At 41.9% G+C, this 12,204-nt stretch overlaps 1 protein-coding gene across 1 annotated transcript in view; it reads right to left on the reverse strand.

Annotated features, from left to right (window-relative positions):
* Positions 1 to 12,204, reverse strand: part of Veph1 (ventricular zone expressed PH domain containing 1) — a 368,903-nt gene that overhangs the window by 75,985 nt on the left and 280,714 nt on the right. Inside the window, 1 exon segment of the mRNA XM_012947429.2 lies at positions 11,994 to 12,134. Coding sequence (XP_012802883.2) covers positions 11,994 to 12,134 — 141 coding nt within the window.

Below are 12,204 nucleotides of genomic sequence, written 5' to 3' on the forward strand. Positions count from 1 at the left end.
GGGAATAAAAGTGTGTGTCACCACATCTGGCCCCAAATCTATTTATTTATTTATTTACTAACTTACTTATTTATTTGAGGGAGGGAGAGGAGAGAGAGAGAATGGACATGCCAGGGCTTCCCGCCACTGTAAACAAACTTCAGATGTGTGAACCATTTTGTGCTTCTGGCTTTATGTGGACACTGAGGAATTAAACCTGGGCCAGCAGGCTTTGCAAGCAAGTGCCTTAAACAACTACTGAGCCATTTCTCCAGCCCTAAGACCTAATTTTTAATGTAGAAACTTATATTCAGCTTGAGAAGTTACCTTTTATAGTATACATAGGCATACATAAATTTTGAGTTATTTATGAAAATAAAACTGATTTCCAAATGGTGAAATTTGTTATGATAGAACACATAGTCACTCAACACTTCCTGAGCAGTTGCTCTGCCATAGCAAGGGTAGGTGATAGATGAGACAGACATGAGTGGGAAGACCCTCACTCCACAGATTATGAGAGGCACACAGACATCGAAATGAAGTGATCTGAAGTATGTTGAGTGCTTTGCTGATGTGTATGAAAGGTTATGGGGACATATATGAGGGGCTCATTTTGCTTGTGGGAGGGGGTACTTGCAGAAAAGTTGCAATAAAATAGAACTAGCTATCATTTATTGAGTTATTCCTATATGCCAGTCACTCTTCCAAGAATTTTGCATTTATTATCTTATAAAATCCCTGAGACATGTGACTGTGGTTTTCTGTACTTTGTAGGTAAAGATGCTGAGGCACAGAGGAATTAAATAGAATAGCAACTGAGTAAGTGGTAAGGTAGGATTCAAGCTCAGGTTCTTAATTTCCAGCCATGACATTTTGATGTGGCATAAAAACAGACTAATGTTCGGTGTTTTTAGGTTTTCACCCACTTTCCACAGAGCAGCCTTCATGAGGTGGAGGACAGATTTTACTCATGCATTGATCTCTTAAGACTGTAAGACTGTAAAGCACTGTTAGGTTAGAACACACATTTCAGATAGATTGAATACCTCTACTCCCACAGGAGTAGAGTTATTTTGTTAAATATTTTCCAAAGATTTTCTTTTTTTAATTTCCTTGACTGATGAAGAACATCTGGCGGACTATGAAGACATGTTTAGGTTAGTAGTTAAACTGACAAGGACACCCTGGCTCATGAAACATGAAGGAAATATGATACCAGTGATAAACCTAGTTATCAACTAAGGCTGTATCACACTTCTAAAAAGCATATGTACAGCATAAAGATAGCATACATGGATAGTGGGTAGGGAGGTATGAATAGTATCTGTTTATTAGATTAGTGTAAGGATAATATTTCTCCAAGGGGGATGAGAGTATTCAAGAAGAAATTGATAAAGCAACAGGTCAGGGAGTAACAATGAAGGAAATCTGTTTCTGAGTAGGGAATAGACCTGTCACTTAGGTTCAGTATGTTCACCAAACCATATGTAGTCAGTTTAATATGGGTCATGTGGACAGAACTGTTTACACGAGGGGCCCTGAAGGATAGGTGTTAAAGGAAATAAATGAATCCAGGTGAAGGAAGAATTATTGTTTAGGGAGGCAACATTTAGATTTACTGGACTTCCAAATTCAGTGGGCCCAAGGTATCAACAGCAGCCATGTTTGTGGACCTAAGGGCCATGCTGTTCCCCTCACACTTCTCATTCTCAAACCTCTCCTCTTATGTCAATCATGTTAATCCTAGATGAACTATTGTTTGGCTATCTTAGAGGAGCCCATGGATTCTATATACACAACAATAAAAATTTATCTTGTGTTAAATTATAGCACCCTCAGTATTGGTATTGTAAGCCTTATCCATGGCCACAATGTAAACACATCATGGTTGGTTAACTACATCATCCTCCCCCCCAACTGCCTGGCTTCCTTATTTTTTTAAGTTGAGTTTTTCCTGTTTATTTATTTATGGCTTGCATGTGCACATGTATGTGGTATGTAACTATGTGCATGTGTGTGCTGGGGTGCATGTGAAAGTGATGTTGGGTATCTTCCTCAATTGCTCTTCTTATAGTTTTTGGGACAGGGTCTTTCACTTGCATCATCTTGGCCCTGTCTTCCTCAATCTTGACCAGCTTTTATGATGGATGTGCATGTAGTGCTGCTTCTGAGGGGAATCACAGAGCTGTTGTTGCGGCTCACTACCTCACCTCTTAGTTCACTGAGAAAAGTTGAGAATCCATAACAGAAGAGAAATTGCTCATTCTTTCACCACCAAATTTCCTACTTCATTTTCATTTGAAAGCAGTCACCTTGCTGTCGCTGGCCTTGTCAGTCTCACTCTGCTGCATCACTCCAAGTTCATAGTCCTGTTCTGAGGACTTGAAACCATTCCCATAGTCTCTCCACTCACCAGGTCACTCAGCACCAGACTTCTTCAAACTCACATAGCTCTCCACATATCTATTACCTTCCACATTCTTTCTTCTTATTTCTCCTCTTTCTGCTGTCTGGTGCTTGCCCTTAAAACTCTGAGATGCTAAACTGCATGTTGGCAGCTCTCACCTTTAGTCGTAGCACTCAGAAGACTGAGGTAGGATTGTTACGAGTCTCAGGCCAGGCTGGGCTAGAGTGAGAATCTGCCTCAAAACCAACCCAAACCAAAATAAAATAAAACACCTCATCAAAACTCTGTGGTGTTGATTTTTTAAGGTCTCCCTTAGATGGACACTCATCATCATCTGGTAGTTGAACTTCTCAGCTTCCCTTTCTCTCTCCTTGAACATGCTACTGATAAAGTGTGATTTCTACACTTTCTGCCTTTCTCTTGTCTTTTGGCTGCTCTGCATCTCAAGCTAGATCTTCTCCCTCTTTATACCTTGTTACCAGATTCCTTAATCCTTAGGTGGTCTTTATCTTCTATGTGGCAGTGATACCCACTTCTGCATTTCTGGTCTTAATTACTTCCTGTTCGGATTTCTTTTTGCTACTAGACATCTCATAAGATGTGTGAAAGATTTGCTAACCAGTCCCCTGTTTGCTCCCTCTTACTCATCCCTAGAACTAGTTATCTCCGTTTTGCCTCACTTAATAAATAATCCAACCAATGCCAGAGACTTGCAATAAGCCTTGATTCCTTACTTTCCCTCCCCTTCACACCAGCCATTAGTGTCCAAAATTTATCCTGAGTGTAATTTACTTATTTTGTTTGCTTTTATATTATATTTTATTTTATCCCTCTGTAGGAGAGAGAGAGAGAGGGAGAGAGCAAGTGAGCGAGCAAACACCCAAGGGCCTATAGTCCTGCAAACAAACTCTAGATGCATGCGTCACCTTGTGCATCTGGCTTATGTGGATCCTGGGGAATGGAACCTTGGTCCTTTGGCTTTGCAGGCAGGCTATCTCTCGAGCTTCTTTTTTAAAAAAATATTGTATTTTATTATTTTTTTTTGTTTATTTATTTATTTGAGAGAGACACACAGAGAGAGAGAATGGGCATGTGAAGGAGTTCCTTCCCTTCCTCACCTTCCCACAACTGAAGAGCTCTGTATAGCCCACTATCTGTAATCTCGAAGTTGGCTGTGCTCCACTCTTGAGAGCCAGCCCAGTCAGCTTGTGCTTTGTTCAAATAAAAGCTTTCATCTTTGCCTCAGAGTGGTCTCCATGGTCTTGGTCATTCCCAAACCTTACAAAGCGGGTACCATGGACTGAATATGCTGATGTCCTCCCTCCACATTCCTCTCTGTCCCCCAAAGGGGTGCTTTGTGAAGTCTTTGCAAGGTTATAAGGCTTATGGGAAGAATGTTAATGAATGGGATTAGCACCCTTATGAATGAAACCCCAGAGAGGGAGAAGTTTGAGCCAGAATGTAGACTCTCATCAGAGACTAAATCTGCCTTGATCTCAGGCTTCCCAGAATCCAGATCCATAACAGATAATTTTCTATTACTTATCAACTACTCAGTATATGGTATCTTGATACAGCAGCCTGAGCAAACCATAACAGTGGATATGCCTGCTGCTCAAAATTCTCCAGTGGCTTCCCATAGATGACAATAAAACCCAAGCTTCTACCCTGGTCTACAGGGCCAGGATGGGCTGCCCCAGACTGTCTGTCTTACTTCTTTTCCCCTGACTCCTAGCTTGCCCTTCCGCCCTTTCAGTGCTGCAGAGGGGGAGTAGGTATGGATAGGAAAAAATTGTAGGACTTTCCCTTTTATTTGTTCAGTTTTTGAAATATGCTTTTATTTTTGATTAATAGGTCTATACTGTACATACAACTTAGGGAGAATGTGATGTTATTGTTTATTTGCAGGAAGGGGGGGGTGTATTAGTCAGGGTTCTCTAGAGGAACAGAATTACTAGAATGAATTATTTTATAAAGGGAATTTATTGGATTAGTTTACAGTAGTCCAATAGCAGTTGCAGGCCTGAGAATCACCGAACCTGGTAGCTGCTCAGTCCACGTGGCCAGATGCCTCAGCGGTCCCGACCCGGCACTGCAGATGGTGCCAGAAAGCCTGGAGGCTTCCTGAGGAGCTGCTGGGTTTCGATCCACGTGGGTCTTCAGTTGATGTTGGTCTTTAGTCCGTACTGGTCTTCAATCCATGCTAGAAGGTAGGGAGCAGCTCCGGCAGCCAAGTGGAAGGAAGGAAGGACAAAAAAGGGAACTCTTTTACCCAGAGCTTCCTTATATCAAGTCCCTCTCTGAGCGGGACCACCCACTCTGGGGGAAGGGCTCACCCTAGGAGAAAGACCTCCTCCTTTAGTTGATCCTTCCTAGAAGCAGCCTGTGGATTACTAAACAGATCAAGTTGACAACACCTTAACTATCACAAGTCCACCCCTTGTCAACTTGGCATCAAATCATGTCTCCTTACATCATACTTAATTTCCAAATGAAAACAGTAACAAGCTCATAATTCCTCCTAACATCGCATAACTATCCCACGTACAACCGGAACCGCAAAATCTTCCCCCCAACACAAGCTTAGTCTCTAATACAATGGGTCTAATATAAATTCAACAGTTTAGCTAATGATACAATCTTAATATTGGTATAGATACAAACACTCTGTTATCAAGGCAGGACAGAAACATTGCAATCACAGTCCTCGTTTCTGTAACTGATCACGTGGCCTTAGCTGATATTTGTAACTGCCTTCTTCTACTACCCATTCTGTATTCCCTCCACCTTCAGCAAGCACCTCGGCAGGTCTTGGTTCTTTACCTGGAGGGGTAACCCATACCTTCATTCCTGAAGGATCTGGGCCATTTATCACACTACTTCTGTTGGGTTGTTGCAGTTGTCCACTGACTTTGACAACAGGGCATGGTAACAATAACAGATGCCCTAAAGGATCTCCTGCACTCCAGGCATACTCTTCCTTACCGCCATTGAGGAGGAGCAGCCCAATTTCCCCCTGGTAATCTGGATCAATCACCCCTGCAATCACTGTAACTCCTTTCTCAGCCTGTTCACTCAAGGGCATTAAGAGCCCAAAGTGACCAGGGGGAAGTCTTAGCTTCCAGTTCAATAGGATGTTCTTTGTGTCTCCTGGCAAAAGCACTCCCCCCTCTGGGACCAAGACTTGTAGTCCAGCAGAGCATAAGGCTGCAGGAACAGGAAGCAAAAATCTAGCTAACAGGTCACTTGGGGTGATGGCAAGTGGGACCATTCCCATTTCCACCCCTTAATTCCTGGACCCGTGAATCCTGGCTATAGAAGAAACAGTACCATATATAGGACGCTGATTCAGAGCATATACAGCCTGCTGGAGGACACTCCCCCAGTCCTCCAAGCTGTTGCCACCTAGTTGGTGCTGTAGCTGTTTCTTCAAAAGGCCATTCCACTGTTCTATCAAGCCAGCTGCTTCAGGATGGTGGGGCACATGGTAAGACCAGTGAATTCCATGATCATGAGCCCACTGCCGTACTTCCTTGGCAGTGAAGTGAGTTCCTTGGTCAGAAGCAATGCTGTGTGGAATGCCATGACGGTGGATAAGGCATTCTGTAAGCCCAAGGATGGTAGTTTTGGCAGAAGCACTACGTGCAGGAAAGGCAAATGGATACCCAGAATAAGTGTCTATTCCAGTAAGGACAAAACGCTGCCCTTTCCATGATGGAAGAGGTCCAATGTAGTCAACCCCACTTCTGGTACCACTTTACTGTTGCAGTCCGGTTCGCATTGCTGTTAGAAATCACCCAACCAAGAGTAGCTTCTGGGAAAAAGAGATTTATTTTGGCTTACAGACTCGAGGGGAAGCTCCACGATGGCAGGGGAAAACGATGGCATGAGCAGAGGATGGACATCACCCCCTGGCCAACAGAAGATGGACCACAGCAACAGGAGGGTGTGCCAAACACTGGCATGGGGAAACTGGCTATAAAGCCCATAAGCCCGCCCCCAACAATACACCCTTTCCAGGAGGCATTAATTCCCAAATCTCCATCAGCTGGGAACCTAGCATTCAGAACACCTAAGTTTATGAGGGACACCTGAATCAAACCACCACATTCCACCCCTGGCCCCCATAAACTGATATTCATACATGATGTAAAATACAATGTGTTCATCTAACTTTAAAAGTCCCATAGTTTTATCAATTCCAATGATGTTCATACATCCCCATAGCCCAAGATCTTTTAACTGAGCCATAATACCAAAAAATAACCTCAAAAAACCCATAATGGCACAGAATAAATATTCACACTGCAAAAGATGGTATTGGGCATAGCAAAGAAACATTCAACCAATACAAGATTTAAAACAACCAGGGCAAATATCAAACTCTGTAGCTTCAAGTCCAGCAACTCTAGCCAGTGACAAATCTTCAAGTCCGATAATTCTAACCAGCAACAAGTCTCTGGCATTCCAATTCCACCCCTCCAGCTAGGCTACTCACAGTCCTGGGAAACTTCATGGGGGCTGGCAGCTCCTTGGCAGCCATCTCATGGTCCCGGCATCTACACTGGGTCTCCACTGCAAGCCACGGTTCATCTTCATGGCCCCATGGGGTCTCTATGCAGGCAACCAGCAAACCCGCTTCACACTGCCCATGGCCATTTCCAAAACACAAGACCGTGTTGCAAACTCTATGACCCTCTTTCCAGCATGTCTTATACTCCACAATACCAGGTAGGGTGCCAATTTGTTAATCCAGGGGGTAATAAAGCAGACTTTGAAGAACAGGATACTCCTTGAGCACTCAGGCCCCTTCAAAAGAGTCTACATTCTTCTTGTTGCCCCAGTGCAGATCAGCTAGCCCAGTCTCGAAGGTTGTAATCTCTTAGTTGCAGCTGAACAGGCAAGAGTTCACCCAAAGATTTTTCTTTCTGTGCCATATCCCTCTGCTCACACCAGTTCATTTCTACACAAAGCAACCCTGCACAACTTCTTAGGACATGGGCACAAGAGCAAGCTTCTCACACAAACTGCTAGCCCAGTCCAGGCAAAAGCTCTTTCTCACCCTCATAAGCCAAACCTCACAGTCCACAGTTCTTACTGCCTTCAGGTCTTTCAGCTCTGACCAGGATAGACCATCAAGCTGTACTTACAGCACTGCAAGGCATCTCTTAGGCCAAGGTTTCAACTTCTTCCACATTCCTCTTGAAAATCAGCTACAAAAGGCTGAAGCCACATAGTCAGGTGTCTAGCAGCAACCCCACTCCTTGGTACCAAAATCTGTATTAGTCAGGGTTCTCCAGAGGAACAGAATTACTAGAATGAATTATTTTATAAAGGGAATTTATTGGATTAGCTTACAGTAGTCCAATAGCAGTTGCAGGCCTGAGAATCACCGAACCTGGTAGCTGCTCAGTCCACGTGGCCAGATGCCTCAGCAGTCCCGACCCGGCACTGCAGATGGTGCCAGAAAGCCTGGAGGCTTCCTGAGGAGCCACTGGGTTTTGATCCACGTGGGTCTTCAGTTGATGTTGGTCTTTAGTCCGTACTGGTCTTCAATCCACGCTAGAAGGTAGGGAGCAGCTCCGGCAGCCAAGTGGAAGGAAGGAAGGAAAAAAGGGAACTCTTCTTCCCAGAGCTTCCTTATATCAAGTCCCTCTCTGAGCGGGACCACCCACTCTGGGGGAAGGGCTCACCCTGGGAGAAAGACCTCCTCCTTTAGTTGATCCTTCCTAGAAGCAGCCTGTGGATTACTAAACAGATCAAGTTGACAACACCTTAACTATCACAGGGGGAGAGAGGGAGGGAGAGGGAGATAGTTGATAGAGAGAATGAGAATGGGTATGCCAGGGCCTCTAGCTGCTGCAAAGGAATTCAAGAGGCATGTGCCACTTTATATATCTGGTTTTATGTGGATACTGGGGAATTGAACACTGGTCATTAGGCTTAACCACTGAGCCATCTCTCCAGCCCAAGAATGTGATGTTTTAACACAAGCATGCAGCAAGTGTGGATCAAATTGGGGCAATTAACATTTCCCTCTCCTGATCATTTCCTTATGCTTAGAGGCTGAGCTTTTGCTGTCTGTATCTTCATAACACATGTAACAAGTTACCCCACTGTGCAGAAACAGCTGTATCTGCTGCACCTACTTCCAGCAAGGCTGAATGGACTGATAAAGCTGTGATCACAGAGAGACAGAATGTTGCAAGTCAGAGCCAAATTACCTTAGCCTACCTTTAACCCCTTAATAACCATTTATTGCCCACCTCTGTGTTTGAACTAACATCCTGGTGGCTATCAGTTGATCAGGTGTAATCCTTTTTGGAGTGTAAGAACAGACCCCAGCTTTCACCAACCCAAGGGCTAAGAATGTCACTAGATAGCATCTGATGCCCATGATGGAGAAGATCCCCCCACTTTTACTATAACCTGCCTACATGATGGTCACCCAATGTATCTGAAACAAATGTTTTGATTTATGACTTTCTTTTGTTCTGTAACTATAAAACCTTCCTGAAATTGTTAACATATTGGAACATGGAATTTGGCATAACCTAAATCTGTGTTCCCCAGCCACGGTCCCTCATAGTTGGCTCCAGAATAAACAATCTCTTATCCTTTTAAAAAAAGAAGAAGAAAGTATTCCTTCTATATCTTTGTCTCAGTACCCATTATCCAACCTTCTTTCCCCTCCATTTCCCAGCCTCCAATAACTACCATTCTACATCCAGCTTGGTGAGTTTAGCTTCCATGTATGAGAGACACATGTGATATTTTTCTGTCTGTTTCTTTTTTCCCATTTAGCAGACTGTCCTTCAGTTCTATCCTTAGTGCTGTAAATGGCAGGATTTCATCCTCCTTTATTACTGAGTAACATTCCAACACACCCACTCACACACATCACTAATATTCCAACACCCACACAACCCCCCCATACTCACACGTATCACTGACTAGGTATGTTGACTGTCCCTTCAGAGTAAGTAGGTGGGAGATATATATCGGGAGTTATGAGAAGCCTAGATGGATAGTGGCAGCAGAGGAGGTGTCTAGGCTTTTATGCTAGGAGCTCAGAACCAGGACAATATGGCAGGCAGTATCTATGCAGCATAGGTGAAGTAAAGAGCTCAAAAGCTGTGATGAAGTCCATCCAAAGAAGCCATGAGTGACTCATGAGTAAATGAAAGGAGAGGTACACTAGATACTACATGAGTGAATAAAAATATGATGTGTGTTGATGTCTGCAGGTTTGCGTGCTGGAATATTACTCAGCAATGTGTGTGTGTGTTGGAATATTACTCAGTGATATGTGTGAGTCTGCTTCAGGCAGTGGCTAGCATTGCCCTCCTGGGAGTGACTTTCTAAAACACTTGTGGTCTGCTTTGTACATCTGGTTTTACATGGGTACTGGAGAATTGAACCCCTGGCCATCAGGCTTTACATGCAGGTGGCTTTAATCACTGAGCCATCTCTCCAGCCCTTGAGCCAATACTTATTATTGTATTTTGGATTGAAAAGGCAGCTTGCTATTGTAATTGTGATGAATGTGGTCAGTAACTACTGAGGCTGACTACCAGACAGTCTTCTTCAAGCTGAGGCTCTTGATCTGCTGACTACTGATTTGCATGACCTGGTCATATCTTAATGGTATTAAGTCTGTTCTTTCTTGCTCAATACAAATATTTTATTTTAACTCATTGTGTATGATGATTTATCGGGTACAAACCTCTAATTTTTCTATAATTAAATATGTTAGTCCTCTATTCCTTGGCATTACTCATAGGTTTAATTAAACTAAAAGGATAAAGAAAAGCATGTACAAAGGATAATGTAGCAAATACTTATGAATTTATCCACTAAATTTAAGAAGTGATCTTTTTACTGATTACTGATTGAAACATAAAATTATAAAGCCAGCCATGGTGGCACATGCCTATAATCCTAGCACTTAGAACGTAGAGGCAGGAGGATCATAAGTTCAAGGCATAACAATTCCAAGCTAACCTGGGATAGATAGAGAGAAGCTATTTAAAAATACAAAGAAATTCACTAAAATCACAGATGAATTGAGATATAAATTCTCTCTTCAAGTTAAATTTTTCCCCATTTTCGTCAGTCCTCCTTATTCAAAGGCAGACTCATCAAAACTGTGATGTGATTCTAAATGTGGTATATTGTTTTATCACAAGCCTATGAACCCATACATATTATATAGCCATCATAGTATTTATATGCATTTTAAGATTTTCTTATTAAAATTTTGTTTCAAAGATTTATTAAGGTTATTTTATATCATTCCATGTTAGTTCACATGTATTTTCAATGGATATCATGGCTATTCCATAATATTTTTCTTCATTTCTCTATTGCTATAGGCTCCATTTGCTCCTGATTTTGGGTGCAAACAGTGCTGCAGCTAAGATCTCTGAATGTTTTCTGCCCCATATTGGGCCACTTAAAGAGGTCTCTGCACAATCTTACAACTACTTTGCACTTCATGTGTAGAGCTCTTCATAAGAAACAGAAGAAAATATGTTTGAGAAATTTTGGGACAAATTAATTTGCCACATAATGTACTTTCCAGATATAATTATTTTCTATTATTCATGAATAAAAGCAAATCATGAAACTATGAACATTTAGAAATTCCTTTGTCCCTAGAGCAATATTTACTGAAAGGAAACAGGAGAAATATGAACAAGAATACTCGTAATAAGCAAGTCCAAAAGTTATTGACAAGTTATTTTTTCAACTCTTGGAACTTGAAATAGATGGCAAGTTTTAATTTACTAGTTGCTTCCAGTTAAAGGAGTGTTGTAATTGAAAACCTGATGCAACTTTGAGACATAGTTTTTAAATATGATGCAACCTTGGAAACTTGAACCAACTATGCAAAGAATTTTTACTTTATCCTGATGCAATTGTGGCATTTCCTTCTTATTTTTTCTGAATACTGTCAAATTCTTAAATGAAAGACAAAATGTAATAACTTACTGCATCTTACAGACCCTGATAAATAAAATTTTTATGAGTCACATATTCCCCATCCTCCTGCAACTCTTCATCACTTAAGAGAGAGTTTCACAGTTAACAGTTTTGGTCTAGTTAATTTGCTACTTGTTTGTACTGTGAATTTATTACATGCTGGTATGCTTATTTCTCTTCTCAGTAATAAAACAAGGGGAGGGAAGAGATGGAGAAAGGCTGGTCAAATAATACCAAGTTATAGTTATACAAGGGACATTAACATGATGTTGTATTGTGCAGTACTGTAAATATAAATAGTGATGATGCATTATATATTTAACCCAGCTGGCCTCCAACTTGTGATTCGTATTCAGCCTCCCTAGTGCTGGGATTTCAGGTAGGCACCACTAGCTCTGCTCTGAAAGTTATTACTTAATAAGTATTTTCTAATAATAAGAGAAGGGATCAGTAAGAAAGGAAAAACCCTTCTAATCCTACATTTTATAATGAGTTAATATTCTTGATGCTTTAAGAAAATTTTCTTTTGTGTTGGTAATGAGATCATTAATGTAAATAAATTACTTTAAGTTAATTAACTGTTAAGGAAAGCCAAAACAACATGTATAAGTAGCTCTGCATATATCTTCTGCTGTGGAAATGTAGACTCCATCATGACAGCTTCAAAGCTGTGGGTGCCCCTGGCCTGAGTCTTCTCCCACAAGGCCTTAAGGAACTGTACAGAACTGTTCTGAATGGAAAGGGGCTCAGGAAACAGGCTCTGAATGGGCATTAAGGATAAAGACATCACCTTACCTCCTGGTCCAGGGATGTCCTTTGACAGATCCCAA

This window comes from Jaculus jaculus, chromosome 11 (genome assembly GCF_020740685.1).
Source record: "Jaculus jaculus isolate mJacJac1 chromosome 11, mJacJac1.mat.Y.cur, whole genome shotgun sequence".
Taxonomy (NCBI): Eukaryota; Metazoa; Chordata; class Mammalia; order Rodentia; family Dipodidae; genus Jaculus; species Jaculus jaculus.